The 24,903-nt window shown below is 45.4% G+C and overlaps 1 protein-coding gene across 5 annotated transcripts in view; it reads left to right on the forward strand.

Moving 5' to 3' along the window:
• Nucleotides 1–24,903, forward strand: part of ppp4r4 (protein phosphatase 4, regulatory subunit 4) — a 124,936-nt gene that overhangs the window by 74,917 nt on the left and 25,116 nt on the right. For all 5 annotated transcript variants that reach the window (XM_052470848.1, XM_035793976.2, XM_035793977.2 and 2 more), the window contains 5 exons: nucleotides 4,548–4,669; nucleotides 6,063–6,185; nucleotides 14,096–14,259; nucleotides 17,895–18,014; nucleotides 23,850–23,927. In XM_052470848.1, the coding sequence (XP_052326808.1) occupies nucleotides 4,548–4,669; nucleotides 6,063–6,185; nucleotides 14,096–14,259; nucleotides 17,895–18,014; nucleotides 23,850–23,927 (607 nt within the window). The remainder of the gene's footprint in view (nucleotides 1–4,547; nucleotides 4,670–6,062; nucleotides 6,186–14,095; nucleotides 14,260–17,894; nucleotides 18,015–23,849; nucleotides 23,928–24,903) is intronic.

The raw sequence follows: 24,903 nt of genomic DNA on the forward strand, positions 1-24,903 counted from the left end.
AACCTTCTCCAACCTATCTCCTGATTCTGCCTCCTCAACCCTCCTCTCCTCCCTTTCTGCATCCTTTGACTCTCTATGTCCCCTATCCTCCAGGCCGGCTCGGTCCTCCCCTCCCGCCTCCGTGGCTCGACGACTCATTGCGAGCTCACAGAACAGGGCTCCGGGCAGCCGAGCGGAAATGGAGGAAAAATCGCCTCCCTGCGGACCTGGCATCCTTTCACTCCCTCCTCTCTACATTTTCCTCCTCTGTCTCTGCTGCTAAAGCCACTTTCTACCACTCTAAATTCCAAGCATCTGCCTCTAACCCTAGGAAGCTCTTTGCCACCTTCTCCTCCCTCCTGAATCCTCCCCCTCCTCCCTCTCTGCAGATGACTTCGTCAACCATTTTGAAAAGAAGGTCGACGACATCCGATCCTCGTTTGCTAAGTCAAACGACACCGCTGGTTCTGCTCACACTGCCCTACCCTGTGCTCTGACCTCTTTCTCCCTCTCTCTCCAGATGAAATCTCGCGTCTTGTGACGGCCGGCCGCCCAACAACCTGCCCGCTTGACCCTATCCCCTCCTCTCTTCTCCAGACCATTTCCGGAGACCTTCTCCCTTACCTTACCTCGCTCATCAACTCATCCCTGACCGCTGGCTACGTCCCTTCCGTCCTCAAGAGAGCGAGAGTTGCACCCCTTCTGAAAAGACCTACACTCGATCCCTCCGATGTCAACAACTACAGACCAGTATCCCTTCTTTCTTTTCTCTCCAAAACTCTTGAACGTGCCGTCCTTGGCCAGCTCTACCGCTATCTCTCTCAGAATGACCTTCTTGATCCAAATCAGTCAGGTTTCAAGACTAGTCATTCAACTGAGACTGCTCTTCTCTGCATCACGGAGGCGCTCCGCACTGCTAAAGCTAACTCTCTCTCCTCTGCTCTCATCCTTCTAGACCTATCGGCTGCCTTCGATACTGTGAACCATCAGATCCTCCTCTCCACCCTCTCCGAGTTGGGCATCTCCGGCGCGGCCCACGCTTGGATTGCGTCCTACCTGACAGGTCGCTCCTACCAGGTGGCCCAGGGCTCTGTTCTAGGCCCTCTCCTATTCCCGCTATACACCAAGTCACTTGGCTCTGTCATAACCTCACATGGTCTCTCCTATCATTGCTATGCAGACGACACACAATTAATCTTCTCCTTTCCCCCTTCTGATGACCAGGTGGCGAATCGCATCTCTGCATGTCTGGCAGACATATCAGTGTGGATGACGGATCACCACCTCAAGCTGAACCTCGGCAAGACGGAGCTGCTCTTCCTCCCGGGGAAGGACTGCCCGTTCCATGATCTCGCCATCACGGTTGACAACTCCATTGTGTCCTCCTCCCAGAGCGCTAAGAACCTTGGCGTGATCCTGGACAACACCCTGTCGTTCTCAACTAACATCAAGGCGGTGGCCCGTTCCTGTAGGTTCATGCTCTACAACATCTGCAGAGTACGACCCTGCCTCACACAGGAAGCGGCGCAGGTCCTAATCCAGGCACTTGTCATCTCCCGTCTGGATTACTGCAACTCGCTGTTGGCTGGGCTCCCTGCCTGTGCCATTAAACCCCTACAACTCATCCAGAACGCCGCAGCCCGTCTGGTGTTCAACCTTCCCAAGTTCTCTCACGTCATCCCGCTCTCTCCACTGGCTTCCAGTTGAAGCTCGCATCCGCTACAAGACCATGGTGCTTGCCTACGGAGCTGTGAGGGGAACGGCACCTCAGTACCTCCAGGCTCTGATCAGGCCCTACACCCAAACAAGGGCACTGCGTTCATCCACTTCTGGCCTGCTCGCCTCCCTACCACTGAGGAAGTACAGTTCCCGCTCAGCCCAGTCAAAACTGTTCGCTGCTCTGGCCCCCCAATGGTGGAACAAACTCCCTCACGACGCCAGGACAGCGGAGTCAATCACCACCTTCCGGAGACACCTGAAACCCCACCTCTTTAAGGAATACCTAGGATAGGATAAGTAATCCTTCTCACCCCCTAAAAGATTTAGATGCACTATTGTAAAGTGGCTGTTCCACTGGATGTCATAAGGTGAATGCACCAATTTGTAAGTCGCTCTGGATAAGAGCGTCTGCTAAATGACTTAAATGTAAATGTAAATGTAATTTGGTGTGTCTCCTAAAACACTCAAACTTTTACAGATGCACAATTGAGAGCGTCCTGTCAGGTTGTATCACCGCCTGGTACGGCAACTGCACCACCTGCAACTGGGCTCTCCAGAGGGTGGTGCGGTGTGCCCAACGTATCATCAATGGCAACTACCTGCCCTCCAGGACACTTACAGCACCCGATGTCACAGGAAGACCAAAAAGATTATCAAAGACAACGACCACCCGAGCCACTGTCTGTTCACCCCGTTATCATCCAGAAGGCGTGGTCAGTACAGGTGCATCAAAGCTGGGACCGAGAGGCTGAAAAACAGCTTCTATCTCAAGGCCATGAGACTGTTAAATAGCCATCACTAGCACATTAGAGGCTGCTGCCCTATATACACTACCGTTCAAAAGTTTGGGGTCACTTAGAAATATCCTTGTTTTAGAAAGAAAAGCTAATTATGTCCATTAAAATAACATCACATTGATTAGAAATACAGTGTTAGACATTGTTAATGTTGTAAATGACCATTGTAGCTGGAAACGGCTGGTTTTTAATGGAATATCTATATAGGCATACAGAGGCCCATTATAACCAACCATCACTCATGTGTTCCAATGGCACGTTGTGTTAGCTAATCCAAGTTTATCATTTTAAAAGGCTAATTGATCATTAGAAAACCCTTTTGCAATTATGTTAGCACAGCTGAAAACATTTGTTCTGATTAAAGAAGCAATAAAACTAGCCTTCTTTAGACTAGTTGAGTATCTGGAGCATCAGCATTTATGGGTTCGACTACAGGCTCAAAATGGCCAGGAACAAATAACTTTCTTCTGAAACTTGTCCGTCTATTCTTGTTCTGAAAAATGAAGGCTAGTCCATGCGAGAAATTGGCAAGAAACTGAAGATCTCGTACAACAGTGTGTACTACTCCCTTCACAGAACTGTGCAAACTGACTCTTAACTAGATTAGAAAGAGGAGTGGGAGGCCCCGGTGCACAACTGAGCAAGGACAAGTACATTAGAGTGTCTAGTTTGAGAAACAGATGCCTCATAAGTCCTCAACTGGCAGCTTCATTAAATATTACCCACAAAACACCAGTCTCAACATCAACAGTGAAGAGGCGACCCCGGGATGCTGGCCTTTTGGGCAGAGTTGCAAAGAAAAAGTCAAATCTCAGACTGGCCAATAAAAAGACAATATTAAGATGGGCAAAAGAACACAGACACTGGACAGAGGAACTCTGCCTGTTCATTGACTGTTGCATAAAACATTTTTTATGATGCTATTTTTTTTTATTAATTTGGGATCTATCGCATCCCACAACTGTTTGGAATATTTATTTGTCTCACATAATCTAATAGGTGCATAGTAGATTGACATAGACTAGTACTTTTCCTGTTTGTTAGACCTACTCATCTTGTTGGCTGACGAAAAGTGAATGTGGACAGTTCTTCCAATATCTTCAATATTCACCTTGGATGTGTCTGTCTTAACTTGTATTCTGTGAGGAAGACCCGATCACGTGATGGAGAGCTGTGTGAGTGTGTACAGAGTGTGTACCGCCTGCACAAAAAAATGTAGCAAAGCTCATGCCTTTTATAGAAACTTTTTTCAAATCTTCATTAGTCTCATCATGCAGCCTTACAATGTATTGTTCGTAGAACAACTAAAGTTACGTTATTAACTCTAAATTAAGCATATAGGAATACCTATTTCTTTGTTAACCGCTCAACACATAAATATTTATATTTTATTCAGCTTTGTTCAATTGTATTCTTCATACTATAAAATAATGGCATGGATTTATAAGCAAACCTTGTCTGCTAAATGAACTAGTGTAGCCCATAGCCATTTGGCATAGCCAGATCAGGGCCTAACATAAGGACAACTCAGCATATGCTATTCTGTTCTTCTGAAATATGCTTCTTTAGAACTGTCTAAAATAAATTATGGATTTATTGGGAAGGTGTAGGCTATATTACATGGATTTATTAGACTGAGGCTATGTGTGGAAGCCAGGAGATGCAAAATGTGTTTATGTTAATTAGCGGTCAATTACTGTGAGACCGACAGTTATTTGCTTGACAATCACCGGCTGTGACTTCCTGGTTGTTTCTGAGCAGTCGGTTGTCTATTTTTGATAATGTTATTTTAGAAGCCACGTTCAAGTTTCTAGCTTGTAGAAGCGGAAGTTTGCCTAAAGTTTGGTCAAACAAAGGGAGGTTGGTGAACAGAACTCTTTTGCCATCTTACTCATATCACAATTTGTTTTCTTGCCACACAAGTCCATTTTCCATGCATTCTGAGGAATGAAATGATTGAACTTTGATTTTGGGGAAACTCAAACGATCCCTTTAATGGGAATGTGTGTTTGTTATATAATTGTGTCTCCTCTTTCTCCTCTGGTGTCTCAGACTGGACCACACCAAGGCGGCGGTGCTGCCTGAGCTCGTAGAGTTGGCCCGGGACGAGGGGAGCACGGTGCGCCTGGCCGCCTTCGACACCATCATTAACCTGCTGGAAATGTTCGACAGTGGTGAGAAACCTCATACAATGACACGACATCACCTATGTCATGCACCCTCATCGCCTCATATAAAACTCTTACAACCTTATCACCTCAATCATTCTCACCTCTCACACAAAAAACCTTCTACAATCTCACCACCTCATACAAACTATGTGATTACCCTGCACCCTCACACAGCCGGCCTACATGGCTTTTCCACTGCTGGTACGGTAACGTCATTCAGCCCACATACTTCTGTCTGCGTGGCAGGCCGTGCTACACCCTCGTACAGCCTACATAGCCATCTCTGTGGCCATGTTGCTCTCACATTCAACTTACACTTCTGTCTTCTTACTATATAGCGTGCCTCGCAAGCAGCCCACACTACTCCCGATCTGGCGGCTCTTGTTCGCTGGCAATTTTCTACTCATTGATGTTCCAAGAGAGGACAGACGCCCACACGTTCATATTGTTCCGGAAAAGTCTTTAAGCCAAAGCAGTATTTTGACTGGAAAAGCTTTATAAAAGCACTTACAGAAAATATGGTTATAATGATCCTATTCAATGGTTTTGATATTCCTATTGATCAAATTTTTTTTTTTACCTAACATCTATCTTAGGGTTGCATATTTTTTGTTCTAGCTCTGCACAAGCACATCTGATTTCACTACTCAACTAATACTCAAACCCTTGATTAGCTGTATATGGTGTGCTTGTGCTCTGCAAAAACAATATGCAACCCTTGGGATTCCCAAGAACCAGAGTCTACTACAGACATGAACCTGGCTCATTAAAACCAATGCACTTCACAACCTTGTCTCTACATTGTCTGTGCGAAACACTTACTTGTCTGGCTTAGCGACACTCTTCCAAGACACCCCTGCACCCGCAGAGTTTCTTTGATATGCAAATACTATACTCGTTACAGTAGTTGGCAAACTGGCTCCAACTAAGCTGTCAGTCTTCTATCTCTTCACAAGGCTTTTGCACGCATGTCGGGGCATCAAGGACATGGGCCGTATTCCATTTTGAAAACTTGCTACCTTCCCCTTAATACTAGACGACTCACCATTGCAGATCCAAAATGGACTGATTAGTGTATAATCAATCAGATTCGGTTCCACCTAACCATTCAATTCGCTACGTGGAGTCCCGGACCTATTATGTTCATCTTTCTAGATCCTTTCAGATCTGCCCAGGCAAGTTGACAGGGCAGAGAAAACACTCCATGGCCGCATGATGAGTGATAACGTCATATTGAGTTGAAAATAATTGCTTTGTTTTGGAATGGAATGCGGCCACTGTGTGTACGAGGGCTGACAATTCCGATTGTCCTCCCTCTTCCAGATGCCCGTTGCATTGGGAGGCAGCCCCGTCATGTCAAACTGTCTTTCTCTCTTCTCTCCCCCTCACTTTTTAGACGACAGGACGCGTGTTATCTTTCCGCTGGTGAAGACGTTCTGTGAAAAGTGCTTTAAAGCTGATGAGGCGGTGCTGGCTTCGCTGTCATTTCAGTATGGCAAGCTCTGTCACGGACTCTCAGGTGGGTTTCAGACCTCTTAAGGCCAGGCACCACACCCTAGTAGGGTATCTTTTCTCCATATTCATGTCACAATGAACTTTTACCACTTGAATGGGTCGATGTCATCAATGTGGTTTTACAGACGTGTTCATTACGTTTTATGTACACACTTTTTTTGAATATTTATGAAATGCACATTGTTATATTTGGTAACACTTTTCTTTTCCCTCAACTCCAACCCCATTCGATGCATGGACGCTACGTATGATGTTGCCGACAGAGATGGTCGCCTCACTTCGCGTTCTTAGGAAACTATGCATTTTTTTTTTTTTTATGTATTATTTCTTACATTGTTACCCCAGGAAATCTGAAGTCTTATTACATACAGCCGGGAAGAACTATTGGATATAAGAGCAATGTCAACTTACCAACATTACGACCAGGAATATGACTTTCCCAAAGCGGATCCTCTGTTTGGACCACCACCCAGGACAATGGATCGGATCCCAGTAGGCGACCCTAAACAACGGCACTGCAGAAGGGGCAGACGGAGCGGCCTTCTGGTCATGCTCCGTAGACAGGCACGTCGCTCACTGCTCCCGAGTATACTACTCGCCAATGTTCATTCTCTTGACAACAAGGTAGATGAAATTTGAGCAAAGGTTGCCTTCCAGAGAGACATCAGAGATTGTAACATTCTCTGTTTCACGGAAACATGGCTCACTTAGGGTATGTTATCAGAGTCGGTACAGCCACCCGGTTTCTTCATGCATCGCGCCAACAGAAACAAACATCGCTCTGGTAAGAAGAGGGGCGGGCGTGTATGCCTTATGATTAACGAGTCGTGGTGTGATCATAACAACATACAGAAACTCAAGTCCTTTTGTTCACCTGACCTAGAATTCCTGACAATCAAATGCCGACCGCATTATCTACCAAGAGAATTCTCTTCGATTATAATCACAGCCGTGTATATCCCCCCCAGAGACACCTCGACGGCCCTGAAAGAACTTCATTGGACTCTACGTAAACTGGAAACCATATATCCTGAGGCTGCATGTATTTTAGCTGGGGTTTTTAACAAAGCTAATTTGAAAACGAGGCTCCCTAAATTTGATCAGCATATCGAATGCGCGACCCGGGCTGGCAGCATTCTGGATCATTGCTTCTCTAACTTCCGCACACATACAAAGCCCTCCCTCGCCCTACTTTCGGCAAATCTGACCACGACTCCATTTTGTTGCTCCCAGCCTATAGACAGAAACTAAAACAGGAAACGCCCATTCTCAGGTCTGTTCAATACTGGTCCGACCAATCTGATTCCACACTTCAAGATTGCTTCGATCACGTGGACTGGGATATGTCCCGGATGGCCTCAGACAACAACATTGAAGAATACGCTGATCCGGTGAGCGACTTTATTAGCAAGTGTATCGGTGATGTTGTACCCACGGTGACTATTAAAACCTTCCTCAACCGGAAACCGTGGATTGATGGCAGCATTCACGCATAACTGAAAGCTCAAACCACTGCTTTTAATCATGGCAAGGCGATCGGAAACATGACCGAATACAAACAGTGTAGATATTCCCTCTGCAAGGCGATCATAGGGTCAAAGTAGAGTCGCAATTCAATGGCTCAGACACGAGACATACAGTATTTGATAACCTGCAAAATCAGCAGTGTTTCCTACTTACTAAGCATGTAGAGGTCTATCATTTTTATCATAGGTACAACTGTGACGGAATCTAAAGCAAAAATCCAGAAAATCACATTGTATGATTTTTAAGTAATTAATTTGCGTTTTATTGCATGACATAAGTATTTGATCACCTACCAACCAGTAAGAATTCCGGCTCTCGCCTCCCGCGTGGCGCAGTGGTTAAGGGCGCTGTACTGCAGCGCCAGCTGTGCCATCAGAGTCCCTGGGTTCGCGCCCAGGCTCTGTCGTAACCGGCCGCAACCGGGAGGTCCGTGGGGCTACGCACAATTGGCCTAGCGTCGTCTGGGTTAGGGAGGGCTTGGTAGGGATGTCCTTGTCTCATCACGCACCAGCGACTCCTGAGGCGGGCCGGGCGCAGTGCGCGCTAACCAAGGTTGCCAGGTGCACGGTGTAGCCTCCGACACATTGGTGTGGCTGGCTTCCGGGTTGGATGCGTGCTGTGTTAAGAAGCAGTACGGCTGGCTGGGTTGTGTATCGGAGGACGCATGACTTTCAACCTTCGTCTCTCCCGAGCCCGTACGGGAGTTGTAGCAATGAGACAAGATAGTAGCTACTACAACAATTGGATACCACGAAATTGGGGAGAAAGAGGGGTAAAATTAAAAAAAAAAATAAATAAGATTTCCGGCTCTCACAGACCTGTATTAACTGCACCTGTTTGAACTCGTTACCTGTATAAAAGACACCTTTCCACACACTCAAACTAACAGACTCCAACCTCCCCACAATGGCCAAGAAGAGAGAGCTGTGTAAGGACATCAGGGATAAAATGTAGACCTGCACAAGGCTGGGATGGACTACAGAACAATAGGCAAGCAGCTTAGTGAAAAGGCAACAACGCAATTATTAGAAAATGGAAGAAGTTCAAGATAACAGTCAATCACCCTCGGTCTGGGGCTCCATGCAAGATCTCACCTCGTGGGGCATCAATGATCATGAGGAAGGTGAGGGATCAGCCCAGAACTACACGGCAGGACCTGGTCATTGACCTGAAGAGAGCTGGGACCACAGTCTCAAAGAAAACCATTAGTAACACACTACGCCGTCATGGATTAAAATCCTGCAGCGCACGCAAGGTCCCCCTGCTCAAGCCAGCGCATGTCCAGGCCTGTCTGAAGTTTGCCCATGACCATCTGGATGATCCAGGGGAAGAATGGAAGAAGTTCATGTGGTCTAATGAGACAAAAAGCTTTTGATCTAAACACCACTCGCCGTGTTTGGAGGAAGAAGAAGGAGGAGTACAACCACAAGAACACCATCCCAAGCGTGAAGCATGGAGGTGGAAACATAATTCTTTGAGGATGCTTTTCTGCATAGGGGACAGGACGACTGCACCGTATTGATAGGAGGATGGATTGGGGCCATGTATCGCGAGATCTTGGCCAACAACCTCCTTCCCTCAGTAAGAGCATTGAAGATGGGTCGTGGCTGGGTCTTCCAGCATGATAATGACCCGAAACACACAGCCAGGGCAACTAAGGAGTCGCTCCGTAAGAAGCATCTCAAGGCCCTGGGGTGGCCTAGCCAGTGTCCAGACCTGAACCCAATAGAACATCTTTGGAGGGAGCTGAAAGTCTGTATTGCCCAACGACAGCCCCGAAACCTGAAGGATCTGGAGAAGGTCTATATGGAGGAGTGGGCCAAAATCCCTGCTGCAGTGTGTGCAAACCTGGTCAAGAACTACAGGAAACGCATGATCTCTGTAATTGCAAACAAAGGTTCTGTACCAAATATGAAGTTCTGCTTTTCTGATGTATCAAATACTTATGTCATACAATAAAATGCAAATGAATTACTTCAAAATCATACAATGTGATTTTCTGGATTTTTGTTTTAGATTCTGTCTCTCACAGTTGAAGTGTACCTATGATAAAAATGACAGACCTCTACATGCTTTGTAAGTAGGGAAACCTGCAAAATCGGCAGTGTATCAAATACTTGTTCTCCCCACTGTATGTGGCAGGGTCTACAGTCAATCACGGATTACAAAAAGAAAACCAGCCCCGTCGCGGACACCGACGTCTTGCTCCCAGACAAATTAAACAACTTCTTTGTTCGCTTTGAGGACAATACAGCTCCACTGACACAGCCCGCTGCCAAAACCTGCAGTCTCTCCTTCACTGCGGCCAACGTGAGTAAAACATTTACTCGGCATCCCTAGCCGCATCCTCAGAGCATGAACAGACCAGCTGGCTGGAGTGTTTACGGACATATTCAATCAATCCCTATTCCAGTCTTCTGTTCCCACATACTTCAAGATGGCCACCATTGTTCCTGTTCCCAAGAAAGCTAAGGTAACTGAGCTAACACTCACTTCTGTCATCTTGAAGTGCTTTGAGAGACTAGTCAAGGATCATCTCACCTCCACCCTACCCGACACCCTAGACCCACTCCAATTTGCTTACCACCCCAATAGGTCCAATCGCAATCACACTGCACACTGCCCTAACCCATCTGGACAAGAGGAATACCTATGTAAGAAAGCTGTTCATCGATTACAGCTCAGCATTTAACACCATAGTACTCTCCAAATTCGTCATTAAGCTTGTGACCCTGGGTCTCGACCCCGCCCTGTGCAACTGGGTCCTGGACTTTCTGATGAGCCGCCTCCCGGTGGTGAGGGTAGGAAACAACATCTCCGCCTTGCTGATCCTCAACACTCGGGCCCCACAAGGGTGCGTTCTCAGCCCTCTCCTGTACTCCCTGTTCACCCTTGACTCCGTGGCTATGCACGCCTACAACTCAATCATCAAGTTTGCAGACGACACTACGGTGGTCGGCTTGATTACCAACAACGACGAGACGGCCTACAGAAAGGAGGTGAGGGCCCTCGGAGTGTGGTGTCAGGAAAATAACCTCACACTCATCCTCAACATAACTCGGAGAAGATCGTGGACTTCAGGAAATAGCAGAGGGAGCACCCCCCCTGTCCACATCGACGGGACAGTAGTGGAGAAGGTGGAAAGTTGTAAGTTCCTCGGCATAGTTTTAAGTTCTGCAACAGTGCCTCTTCAACTTCAGGAGGCTGAAGAAATTTGGCTTGTCACCGAAAACACTGACACACTTTTACAGGTGCACAATCGAGAGCATCCTGTCAGGCTGTATCAACGCCTGGTACGGCAACTGCTCCGCCCAGAACTGTAAGTCTCTCCAGAGGGTAGTGATGTCTGCACAACGCATCACCAGGGGCAAACTACCTGCCCCCCAACACCACCCGATGTCACAGGAAGGCCAAAAAGATCATCAAGGACAACAACCCCCGAGCCACTGCCTGTTTACCCCGCTCTCATCCAGAAGGCGTGGTCAGTACAGGTGCATCAAAGCTGGGAACGAGAGGCTGAAAAAAAGCTTCTCTCAAGGCCATCAGACTGTTAAACAGTCATCACTAACATTGAGTGGCTGCTGCCAACATACTGACTCAATCGCTAGCCACTTTAGCAATTCAAAATTGGATGTAACAAGTGTATCACTAGTCACTTTAAACAATGCCACGTTATATAATGTTTACATACCCTACATTACTCATCTCATATGTACAGTTGAAGTTTTGGGAGGCCTTCCACAAGCTTTCCATAATAAGTTGGGTGAATTTTGGCCCATTCCTCTTGACAGAGCTGGTGTAAGTGAGTCAGGTTTGTAGGCCTCCTTGCTCGCACACGCGTTTTCAATTCTGCCATCCATTTTTCTATGTTATTGAGGTCAGGGCTTTGTAATGGCCACTCCAATACCTTGACTTTGTTGTCCTTAAGCCATTTTGCCACAACTTTGGAAGTATGCTTGGGGTCATTGTCCATTTGGAAGACCCATTTATGACCAAGCTTTAACTTCCTGACTGAAATCTTGAACATGATGCTGCCACCTCCGTGCTTCATTGTTGGGATGGTGTTCTTCGGATTGCAAGCAGCCCCCTTTTTCCTCCAAACATAATGATGGTTATTATGGCCAAACAGTTCCATTTTTGTTTCATCAGACCAGAGGACATTTCTACAAAAAGTACGATCTTTGTCCCCATGTGCAGTTGCAAGCCGTAGTCTGGCTTTTTTATGGCGGTTTTGGAGCAGTGGCTTCTTTCTTGCTGAGCGGCCTTTCAGGTCATGTCGATATATGACTTGTTTTACTGTGGATATAGATTATTTTGTACCTGTTTCCTCCAGCATCTTCACAAGGTCCTTTGCTGTTGTTCTGGGATTGATTTGCACTTATCGCACCAAAGTACATTCATCTCTAGGAGACAGATCGCATCTCCTTCCTGAACGGTATGACAACTGCATGGTCCCATGGTGTTTATACTTGCGTGCTATTGTTTGTACAGATGAACATGGTACCTTCAGGCGTTTGGAAATTGCTCCCAAGGATGAACCAGACTTGTCTTTGCTGATTTCTTTTGATTTTCCCATGATGTCAAGCATAGAGGCACTGAGTTTGAAGGTAGGCCTTGAAATACATCCACAGGTACACCTCCAATTGACTCAAATTATGTAAATTAGCCTATCAGAAACTTCTAAAGCCATGACATCATTCTCTGGAATTTTCCAAGCTGTTTAAAGACATAGTCAACTTAGTGTATGTAAACTTCTGACCCACTGGAGTTGTGATACAGCAATATAAGTTAAATAATCTGTCTGTAAACAATTGTTGGAAAAATTACTTGTGTCATGCCCAAAGTAGATGTCCTAACCAACTTGCCAAAACTTTAGTTTGTTAACAAGAAATTTGTGGAGTGGTTGAAAAACAAGTTTTAATGACTCCAACCTAAGTGTATGTAAATTTCCGACTTCAACTGTATATACTGTACTCTATACCATCTACTGCATCTTGCCTATACCGCACGGCCATCGCTCATCCATATATGTGTATGTACATATTCTTATTCATTCCTTTACACTTGTGTGTATGCGGTAGTTGTTGTGAAATTGTTAGTTTACTTGTTAGATATTACTGCAAACTAGAAGCACAAGAATTTTGCTACACTCGCATTAACATCTGCTAACCATGTGTATGTGACCAATAAAGTTTGATTTGATTTGGAATGGATGTGGGTGGAGCTATGTCTACATAAAAAAATAAAAATAATAATCACAAAGCTCTGACCAAGGCCTTGAGGCCGATAAATCTTTTTAAAGAGCAGTGAACCTATCAAGAGCAGTGTGCAGGCTTCTTCTTTTTTCTCATGTTATTCAACTGTTACCATGCACAGAGAAAAAAGATAGCTCAGATGTGCGAGTGCCTTTTGAATTTTGAACCACTTGAATGTAGACATAAATACAATACTTTTAAAAATTAAATACAGTCCTTTTTGTACTAAATTTGGCAAATGGGTAATACAAAAGTATATGGACACCCCTTCAAATTTGTGGATTCAGCTATTTCAGCCACACCCGTTGCTGACAGGTGTGTAAAATCAAGCACACAGCCATGCAATCTCTATAGACAAACATTGACAGTAGAATGGCTTTACTGAAGAGCTCAGTGACTTTCAACCTGGCACCGTCATAGGCCGCAACCTTTCCATCAAGTCCGTTTTACTTGATTAAAAGTAAAGATACCTTAATAGAAAATTACTCAAGTTAAAGTGAAAGTCACCCAGTAAAATACTACTTGAGTAAAAGTATAACGTATTTGGTTTTAAACATTCTTAAGTATCAAAAGTCAAAGTACAAGTATAAATAATTTAAAATTCTTTATATTAATCAAACCAGACAGCACAATTGTATTTTTCATTTTTTGTTTATGGATACCTTGGGGCACAGTCCAATACTCAGACATCATTTACAAATGAAGAATTTGTGTTCAGTGAGTCCGCCAGATAAGAGGCAGTAGGAATGACCAGGAATGTTCTCTTAAGTGTGTGAATTGAATCATTTTCCTGTCTTGCTAAGCATTCAAAATGTAATAAGTCCTATTGGGTGTCATGGAAAATGTATGGAGTAAAAAGTACATTATTTTCTTTCTGAATGTAGTGAAGTAAAAGTAAAAGTTGTCAACAATATAAATAGTAGTGATGCAGCTGTCTAAGGCACTTCATCGCAGTGCTAGAGGCTTCACTACAGACCCGGGTTTGATCCCAGGCTGTGTCGCAGTCGACCGCAACCGGGAGACCCATGACCGTGAGGTCAGGCTACATAAACACACACAGGTCCCTTTGTGTGATTCTGATTCTTGTCTGCTAGAGTTGTTCCTATATGGTCCTAATTCTTCTCTCCTGCAGCGTCTTTCACAGAGGAGCAGCACCTGTGGTTCCTGGAGTTCTATAAGAAGCTGTGTGTACTGGGCCTGCAGCATGAAAACGGACACTCGGACAACCAGGTCTATCCGCTGGAGCTGGAGAGCAAGTACGCCCTGGTGCGACGCAATTGCGCCTACAACTTCCCCGTGAGTGACTGCTGACCAACACACACACACACATATACGCATGCAAACACACACACAAGTTTCCTACCAACCCTCCCTCCCACTCTTGGAACAGTCTCTGAAGTCTAGCAGCGGGTTTGAAGGAATCAAGTCTGTAACTGTACCATCTGTCTTTCTGCCTCTGTTTGAAAATGCTTCTGGTCAACTCTTGGTGATTGTTGCCATATTGGTGGCTTAGTTTTTTATAAAAATGTCTTAAGTGGTGCGGCTACATGTTGCAAACACCTTACAAGGTTGAAAAGCTTTATAAAGCTTGAACTTTTTGAGTCTATAGAGGGGAATAGTGTGCCTTAAAGCCAGTTATTTAACTCACCATACACTATTGTAGAGCTGAAATAGTCTTGCCAATAGTGTGTGTGTGTGCACGCACATGCACGTGGCGTGCATGTGTTGTGGACTTTAAAGAGTGTATAGTAGGGTCGGAAAACAAAACAGTATCGCAATACTCGTTTGTATCGTGGCAAGGAAAGAAAACATGAAGCATAATTAACTTCTTTAGAAAAACAGCCCTAATGTTGGAAACAAACATCATTATGTTGTCATCCAGAGTCAAATGTATTTATTTTCCAAGTTAAAGCACACAACATTTTACAAACAGCAGGTTTTTAAAGGACCAAAGAGTTTGGTCCGCTTCGTGTTTTCATTTTTGCCATGAAAAAAATATAGCGAAACTGGTATCGTCACAGCCCTAGTGTACAGTACTGTATACAGTGCATTCGGAAAGTATTCAGAACCCACAACTTTTTCCTCATTTTGTTACGTTACAGCCTTATTCTAAAATGGATTCAATCTTTTTCCCCCATCAATCTACACACAATACCCCATAATTACGAAGCAAAAACAGGTTAACATTTTTGCAAATGTATGAAAAAAATAAAAACTGAAATATCACATTTACTTAAGTATTCAGACATTCCAAAGCCACTCCTGCATTGTCTTGGCTGTGTGCTTAGGATCATTGGCCTGTTGGAAGGTGAACCTTCGCCCCAGTCTGAGGTGCTGAGCACTCTGGAGCAGGTTTTCATCAAGGATCTCTAGCCTAGTGGTTAGAGCGTTGGACTAGTAACCGAAAGGTAGCAAGTTCGAATCCCTGAGCTGACATGGTACGTTCTGCCCCTGAACAGGCAGTTAACCCACTGTTCCTAGGCCGTCATTGAAAATAAGAATTTGTTCTTAACTGACTTGCCTAGTTAAATCAATTTTAAAAAACTTTGCTCCGGTCATCTTTCCCTTGATCCTGACTAGTCTCCCAGTCCCTGCCGCTGAAAAACATCCCCACAGCAGGATCCTGCCACCACCATGCTTCACTGTAGGGATGGTGCCAGGTTTCCTCCAGACATGATGCTTGGCAATCTTGGTTTCCTCAGACCAGAGAATCTTGTTTGTCATGGTCTGAGAGTCTTTAGGTGCCTTTTGGCAAACTCCAAGCTGCAGGGACTGGGAGACATGTGCCTTTTACTAAGGAGAGGCTTCTGTTTGGCCACTCTACCATAAAGGCCTGATTGGTAGAGTGCTGCAGAGATGGTTGTCTTTCTGGAAGTTTCTCTCACCTCCACAGGGGAACTCTGTAGCTCTGACAGAGTGACCATCAGGTTATTGGACACCTCCCTGACCAAGGCCCTTCTCCCCCGATTGCTCAGTTTGGCTGGGCGGTTCCAAACTTCCATTGTAAGAATGATGGAGGCCACTTTGTTCTTAGGGACCTTCAATGGTGCAGAAATGTTTTGGTACCCTTCCCCAGAGCTGTGTCTCGACACAATCCTGTCTCGAAGCTGGTTGGTTGGTTTTTGCTCTGACATGCACTGCCAACTATGAAGCTCTACAGGCAATTCCTTCGACCTCATGGCTTGGTTTTTGCTCTGACATGCACTGCCAACTATGAAGCTCTACAGACAATTCCTTCGACCTCATGGCTTGGTTTTTGCTCTGACATGCACTGCCAACTATGCGACCTTATAAAGAAAAAGTGTATGCCTTTCCAAATCATGTCCAATCAATTGAATTTAACACAGGTGGACTCCAATCAAGTTGTAGAAACATCTGAAAGATGTTCAATGGAAACAGGATGCAGTGGAGCTCAATTTCGAATCTCATAGCAAAAATTTCTAAAAACCTGTTTCGCTTTGTCATTATGGGGTGTGTAGATTAATGAGGATTTTTTATTTAACCCATTTTAGAATAAGGCTGCAACATAACAAAATGTGGAAAAAGTCAAGGGGTCTGAAGTCTGAATATTTTCCGAATGCACTATACCTGCATGTGTTTTCACGAGTCAGGCACGTGTGTATTTTTAGCACATGGATCCCCCTCCTGACCTGCTGAATATAGTGTGTCTGCCATATTCTGTCAGCACGTGGAAGTAAAAATTGTTGTCCCATGGTCATGGGACTTTAGAGTTACACACACACACGCATATCATCATACACTCATACAGACACGCACAGCCCATGTAATGGGGTCAGGAGGGTAGAGGAGACGCCTGTAACAATAGGCCTGATGAGAGGCCTTGTCCACAGCTCTTTTGTTCCCACAGGCAGGGAGGTTCTCCTCCCCTGGTCCAGCTAGTTGTCTGTGCATCACAAATAGCACTCTATTGACCAGGGCCTATAGCTCTGGTCAAAAGTAGTGCACTATGTAGGGCATAGGGTGCCAATTGGTATGCAGCCTAGGTGTGCCCGCTTCGCTCAAGCCCTCAATAATGTATCATTTGGGACTAACTGTGGTGGCAGTTCAAGGTCGTGGTGATTCGGGCACACTGCAGCAAAACGTTTTGCAACAGAATATGAAAACGAAGGCCTCCCGAGTGGCGCAGCGGTCTAAGGCACTGCATCACTACAGTCTGGGTTTCGATCCCAGGCAGTGTCATTACTGGTCGTGACCGGGGGCTAATCGCGCTCTAGCGACTCATTGTGGTGGGCCGGGTGCTTGCAGCCTGAGTTCGGTCGTCAGTTGAACAGTGTTTCCTCCGACACATTGGTTAAGCGAGCGGATGTTAAGAAGCGTGGTTTGGCGGGTCATGTTTTGGAGGACGCATGACTCGACCATCACCTCTCCTGAGTCTGTTGGGGAGTTGCAGCAATGAGACAAGATCGTAATCACGAAACTGGGGAGAAAAAGGGGGTAAAAATGTGTAAATACCTTCCCGTTTCCTTCCGTTTGGTGGCCAATGACCTCGACCCAGCTGTCTGCAGAGTTGAACCTTGCCAACTGTCTCAAAAGAGAAGGCAAGCATCAGGGAAACTGTCACGAAGTTAATTGCATTTGTGTCTATTCACCATTTTAGTATGGAATTGTTTTAATTCAAAAGAGTGTTGTTCACACACACTATACAAGACTTACTGCTCCTAGTACTTGTAGATAAGAACTTTATATTCAAAATATTAACTCCAGCCAATTGCATTATTGTGTATGTTCTACAAAGTTTCTACTGAATCTTAGTAAATAAAAGGATGCTTGCATTATGTGGTTATACTAGCCTTGGGGAGTAGAAGATTCCATTTTGATTATGGCAAAAAATGTATCTCAGATTTCCACAAGTGCATAGGGCATAGGGATTCATTTTGTTATCACTCCCTGTGACATCACTTTTTCTTCAGGCCATGGTGTTATTCGCTGACCCCAACCACTTCCTGACGGAGCTTTACCCCACCTTCTCCAGTCTGTGTCATGACCCTGAGATCACGGTGCGACGCACAATGGCCGAGGGCTTCCACGAGGTAAGGTGGCTGCTGTTTGGACACTGGCTTATTCTGTTCTGTCAATAAAATACATAAAGAATGTCCATAACTCTGATAGACTGCCAATGTGATTTGTGTCATTACTTAGTTTTGTAAAAAAAACTCCCCTTGTGACAGGGGGAATGGAAGTGTGTTGTGTGCAACAGAGAGGGACAGAGAGGAGCTATTGAATGTACAGTGGGTATCATAAGTGTCCCCCCTTGGATTTTTTTCAGAATTTGTTGTTACAAAGTGGGATTGAAATAGATTGAATTGTGATTTTTTTTTTGTCATTGATCTACACAAAATAATCTAATTACTAACAATTTAATAACTAAAATATAGATGTCAATTAAGTATCCAACCCTTTTCTTTAGGTTTAACAAATCACACAGTAAGTTACATGGACTCACTCTGTGTGAAATAATAGGGATTGACATTATTTTTGAATGACTAACTCTTCCTCTGCCCCCCATACTTACAACATCAGTAAGGTCCCTCAGTCAAGTATTGAATTTCAAGCACCGTTTCAACTACAAAGACCAGGTAGCTTATCAAAACCCTAATTAAGAAGGGCAGTGATTAGTAGATTGGGAACCATAACAAATCAGACATTGAATATCTCTTTAAGCATGGTTAAGTTAAGACACAAAGATACAGTTGACCTTCTAAACTGAGCTGCTGGACGGGAAGGAAACTGCTCAGGGTCCCATGGTTGACAGTGCATCTCAGAGCAAAAACTAAGCCATGAGGTTGAAGGAATTGTCCGTTGAGCTCCAAGACAGGATTGTGTCGAGACACAGATCTGGGGAAGGGTACCAAAAAAAATTCTGCACCATTGAAGGTCCCCAAGAACACAGCTGGCCGCCCGGCCAAACTGAACAATCGTGGGGAGAAAGGCCTTGGCCAGGCAGGGGACCAAGAACCGACAGAGCTCTAGAGTTATTCTGTGGAGAACCTTCAAGAAAGACAACCGTCTCTGCAACACTCCACCAATCTGGCTACTCAATGGCCACACCTCAGTAAAAGGCAAATGACAGCGCGCTTGGAGTTTGCCAAAAGGCAACTAAAGGACTCACAGACCTTAAGAAACAAGATTCTCTCACCCAGATTGAACACCTTGACTGAATGCTAAGCGCCACGTCTGGAGGAAACCTGGCACTATCTCTACGGTGAAGCAGTGGTGGCAGCATCATGCTGTGTGGATGTTATTTTAGAGCCAGAGACTGGAAGACTAGTCAGGATCGAGGGAAAGATGAACGGATTAAAGTACAGAGAGATCCTTGATGAAAACAGGCTCCAGAGTGCTCAGGACCTCAGACTGTGACGAAGGTTCCCCTTTCCAACAGGACAACGACCCTAAGTACACAGCCAAGACAACACAGGAGTGGCTTCGGGACAGGTTTCTGAATGTCCTTGAGTGGCCCAGCCAGAGTCCGGACTTGAGCCCGAACATCTCTGAAGAGACCTGAAAATAGCTGTGAAGTGACGCTACCATCCAACTTGACAGAGCTTGAGAGTATCTACAGAGAAGAATGGGAGACACTCCTCCAGTACAGGTATGCAAAGCTTGTAGCGTCATACCCAAGAAGAATCGCGGCTGTAATCGCAACAAATTACTTAGTAAAGGGTCTGAATACTTAGGTAAATGTAATATTTTAGTTTAATTAAATTAGCAAACCTGTTTTTGCTTTGTCATTATTGGGTATTAAATAAGGCTGTAATGTAACAAAATGTGTAAAATCTCAACGGTCTGAATACTTTCCCGAATGCACCGGAATTACCTAAATGACCGTGAAAAGAATACAAATATACGGGATAAAATATTCCAAAACATGCAACAAAGCACTGAAGTAATACTGCAAAAAAAACACAGCACTGCTCAGATCCAGATGCAGACACAGGAGGCGAATAGTACGAGTCTCAGAATTTATTTCAGTAAAGCAGGCAGGCAATCGGAAGCCAAGGCAGGCAAAGAGTTATAATCCAAAAAAGAGTCAGGCAGGTATAGGACAGCAGGCAGGTTCAGGGTAAGGACAGGCAGAAAAGGTCAGAACCGGGAAGACTAGAAAAAGAAAAAACTAGAGCTCGGGAAACACAGGAGCACGCTGGTAGGACTTGACGGGACAAGACAAACTAGCAACAAACAAACAGGAGACAAAGGGCTGTGAGACGGGTTTGGAAACAGGAGACAAAGGACTGTGAGATAGGGGTTTAATTCTAGATACATGGAAAGTGGGATGTATTCGGAGGGTGCGGGGCAACAGAAGGCGAACAGTAGAGGGGCTAAGGACCTTAGATGGGGAAAGGGCCGATAGAACAGGGGGGAAAGTTTGTGGTACTCCATCCGGAGGGGCAGATCCCGATTGGAAAGCCATACCTTCTGCCCAAGACAGTAGCGGGGAGCAGGGTTCTGGTGGCGGTCCGCCTGTCAGCGATACCTGGAGGTGATCTTGAGAAAGGCGGCCTGGGCTCTCTTTCAGGTACGGCGACAGAGACGGACAAACATCTTGGCAGAAGGTATGCTGACCTCTTCCTCCGGGAAAACCAGGGGCTGATATCCCAGGGAACACTCAAAAGGTGAGAGACCAGTAGCAGAACAGGAAAGGGTTTTGCGGGCATAATCCATCCACATAAATTCCTGGCTCCAGGTGGTGGGATTGGTGGAGATGAGGCAACGAAGACTCGTCTTCAGGTCCTGATTGGCTCGCTCCAACAACATTTTTGGTGGCCCACCATGGTTCCTGACGTCTCCGCTTTCATTACCGCCTGCACTGTGTGCGCCCAGAACAAGACTCCGCGGCAAGCTCCTGCTGGCCTCCTTCAACCACTCCCTGTTCCTCACCGGAACCTGGTCCCATATATCCTTGGGCTGGGTCTCCCTGTATCAGAGGGCAACACCACCATCCTTACGGTGATGGATAGGTTTTCCAAAGCCGGCCATTTTATCCCCCTTCCTAAATTGCCCTCAGCTAAGGAGACGGTCCAGCTCATGGTGCAGCACGTCTTCCGGATCCATTGACTTCCGGTTGTCATGGTCTCCGATCGCTGTCCTCAGTTCTCATCTCGGTTCTGGAAGGTGTTCTGCATCCTCATTGGGTCGTCGGCCAGCCTGTCTTCTGGTTTTCATCCCCAGTCTAACGGCCAGTTCGTATTATCACGGCTCAGGCTAAGACCCAGATGCAGACACAGGAGATGGATAGTACGAGTCTCTGAGTGTAAAGAGTCGTTATCCAAATCAGAGTCAGGCAGGTATATCGACACCGGTTAGTCAGGCTTATTGAGGTAGTATGTACATGTAGGTATGGTTAAAGTGACTATGCATATATTATGAACAGAGAGTAGCAGTAGCATAAAAAGATGGGTTGGCGGGTGGTGGGACACAATGCAGATAGACCGGTTAGCCAATGTGCGGGAGCACTGGTTGGTCGGGCCAATTGAGGTAGTATGTAAGTATAATTAAAGTGAGTATGCATATAAGATAAACAGAGAGTAGCAGCAGTGTAAAAGAGGGGTTGGGAGAGGCACACAATGCAAATAGTCCGGGTAACCATTTGGTTACCTGTTCAGGAGTCTTATGGCTTGTGGGTAAAAACTGTTGAGAAGCCTTTTTGTCCTAGACTTGGCACTCCGGTACCGCTTGCCATGCAGTAGTAGAGAGAACAGTCTATGACTGGGGTGGCTTGGGTCATTGACAATTTTTAGGGCCTTCCTCTGGCACCGCCTGGTTGTAGAGGTCCTGGATTGCAGACAGCTTTGCCCCAGTGATGTACTGGGCCGTACGCACTACCCTCTGCAGTGCCTTGCGGTCGGAGGCCGAGCAATTGCCGTACCAGGCAGTGATGCAACTGTTCAGGATGCTCTCGCTGTTGCCGCTGTAGAACCTTTTGAGGATCTCAGGACCCATGCAAAATCCTTTTAGTTTCCTGAGAGGGAATAGGCTTTGTCGTGCCCTCTTCACGACTGTCTTGGTATGTTTGGACCATTCTAGTTTGTTGTTGATGTGGACACAAAGGAACTTGAAGCTCTCAACCTGCTCCACTACAGCCCCGTCGATGAGAATGGGGGCGTGCTCGGTGCTCCTTTTCCTGTAGTCCACAACCATCTCCTTAGTCTTGGTTACGTTGAGGGATAGGTTGTTATTCTGGCACCACCCGGCCATGTCTGCGAATCTGCAATTGTTAAGCAGCTTGATTTGAATAAATCAACTGTGGGAGCAATTATTAGGAAATGGAAGACATACAAGACCACTGATAATCTCCCTCGATCTGGGGCTCCACGCAAGATCTCACCCCGTGGGGTCAAAATGATCACAAGAACGGTGAGCAAAAATCCCAGAATCACACGGGGGGACCTAGTGAATGACCTGCAGAGAGCTGGGACCAAAGTAACAAAGCCTACCATCAGTAACACACTACGCCGCCAGGGACTCAAATCCTGCAGTGCCAGACATGTCCCCCTGCTTAAGCCAGTACATGTCCAGGCCCGTCTGAAGTTTGCTAGAGAGCATTTGGATGATCCAGAAGAAGATTGTGAGAATGTTATATGGTCAGATGAAACCAAAATGGAACCTTTTGGTAAAAACTCAACTTGTCGTGTTTGGAGGACAAAGAATGCTGAGTTGCATCCAAAGAACACCATACCTACTGTGAAGCATGGGGGTGAAAACATCATGCTTTGGGGCTGTTTTTCTGCAAAGGGACCAGGATGACTGATCCGTGTAAAGGAAAGAATGAATGGGGCCATGTATCGTGAGATTTTGAGTGAAAACCTCCTTCCATCAGCAAGGGCATTGAAGATTAAACGTGGCTGGGTCTTTCAGCATGACAATGATCCCAAACACACCACCCGGGCAACGAAGGAGTGGCTTCGTAAGAAGCATTTCAAGGTCCTGGAGTGGCCTAGCCAGTCTCCAGATCTCAACCCCATAGAAAATCTTTGGAGGGAGTTGAAAGTCCGTGTTGCCCAGCAACAGCCCCAAAACATCACTGCTCTAGAGGAGATCTGCATGGAGGAATGGGCCAAAATACCAGCAACAGTGTGTGAAAATCTTGTGAAGACTTATAGAAAACGTTTGACCTCTGTCATTGCCAACAAAGGGTATATAACAAAGTATTGAGAAACTTTTGTTATTGACCAAATACTTATTTTCCACCATAATTTGCAAATAAATTCATAAAAATTCCTACAATGTGATTTTCTGGATTTGTTTTCCTCATTTTGTCTGTCATAGTTTAAAGTGTATCTATGATGAAAATTACAGGCCTCTCTCATCTTTTTAAGTGGGAGAACTTGCACAATTGGTGGCTCACTAAATACTTTTTTGCCCCACTGTATCAATGGGTAACAGGGTTGACGTGTTACGCTCAATGTTCTCAGTTTTTCAACACAAAATACCTGAAAATGGACAAAAAGAGTAGGACCAGCTCACCTGCATGATTTGACTATAAGATGGTCAATGCAGTGAAAATGTTTTTTTTTTAGCCAATCCATGGCAAGGACAAAAAGACCCCCCAATGCCTTGCGGCTGAACAAATATACCAAATTTGATAGCATGTTTCTTGAGTTATATTAGCTACAAATATTATGTAAGTCCCAGATCCTCATCCAAAAGTAATTTCTGTGTGCTACATTTCAGAACAATTCAAAATGTGATAGATCACACTGACAGAACCCAATGGAGTTTGACAGCCTGAATTCCAATTTGATGTAGTCTGAATCGATTAGTCTAATTCCCTGAAATAGAAATGGATTTGACCTCAAAATCTGGTTGTGTATGCCAACACATAACTTCACAATTTCTCTTCTCCCCTCTTCTTCCCTATGATCGCTCAGATTGTCAAGCTGTTGGGCCCCAATGTCCACTTCATTCACAAGGAGCTGGTTGTGTTACTGCAGGACGACTCACTTGAGGTGAGACACGCAGAATCTCATTTTGTTTAAAGTATGTTTGAAATATGTAGTAAACTAGAAAAGTGCTGGCTAGCTTGTCTTAACTTATTTCACAACCATAAATACCTTATGGTATTGGTAGGAACTTCAGTAGTAATGGTAGTGACTGGTTATAGTGTAAAAAGTAGGTACATGGACAGATTGATTGATAGAACGATGGATAGGATAGCAAGGACATGTGAAATTTGATTTTCTGTCTAGATTGAACGGTTCAAGAGATACTTGTTATTGTTGGTGGGTTATTATATGCTCATTTATGATCAAACAAATAATCTGAACGGAGCTATGTCATTTACACTAGAGGGGGTTTTATATATATGCATTTTTAAAATGTGCTATTTTATTATTATTTTGTATAAAAAACGTTTACCCCTTTTTCTCCACAATTTCGTGGTATCCAATTGGTAGTTTACAGTCTTGTCCCATTGCTGCAACACCCGTACGGACTCGGGAGAGGCAAAGGTTGAGAGCCATGTGTCCCCCGAAACACAACCCAGCCAAGCCGCGCTGCTTGTTGAGACAATGCCGCTTAACCCGGAAGCATTGTCAGAGGAAACACAGTACATTTGGCGACCGTGTCAGCGTGCATTGCGTCAGGCCTGCCACAGGATTCGCTAGTGCGTGATGGAACAAGAACATCCCTGCCGGCCAAACCCTCCCCTAACCCGGACGACGCTGGGCCAATTGTGCGCCGCCCAATAGGTCTCCCGGTCGGGGCCGGCTGCGACAGAGCCTGGACTCGATCCAGGATCTCTAGTGGCACAGCTAGCACTGCGATGCCGTGCCTTAGACCACTGCGCATTACTGCACTAGCATCGAATAGTCCCCGCGATATGCACATTTTTAGGGAAGTCAGGAACCAATATACACAGGCAGTTAGGAAAGCAACGGCTAGCTTTTTCAAACAGAAATGTTCATCCTGTAGCTCTAAATCCCA

Source organism: Oncorhynchus keta, chromosome 19 (genome assembly GCF_023373465.1).
Source record: "Oncorhynchus keta strain PuntledgeMale-10-30-2019 chromosome 19, Oket_V2, whole genome shotgun sequence".
Classification (NCBI taxonomy): domain Eukaryota; kingdom Metazoa; phylum Chordata; class Actinopteri; order Salmoniformes; family Salmonidae; genus Oncorhynchus; species Oncorhynchus keta.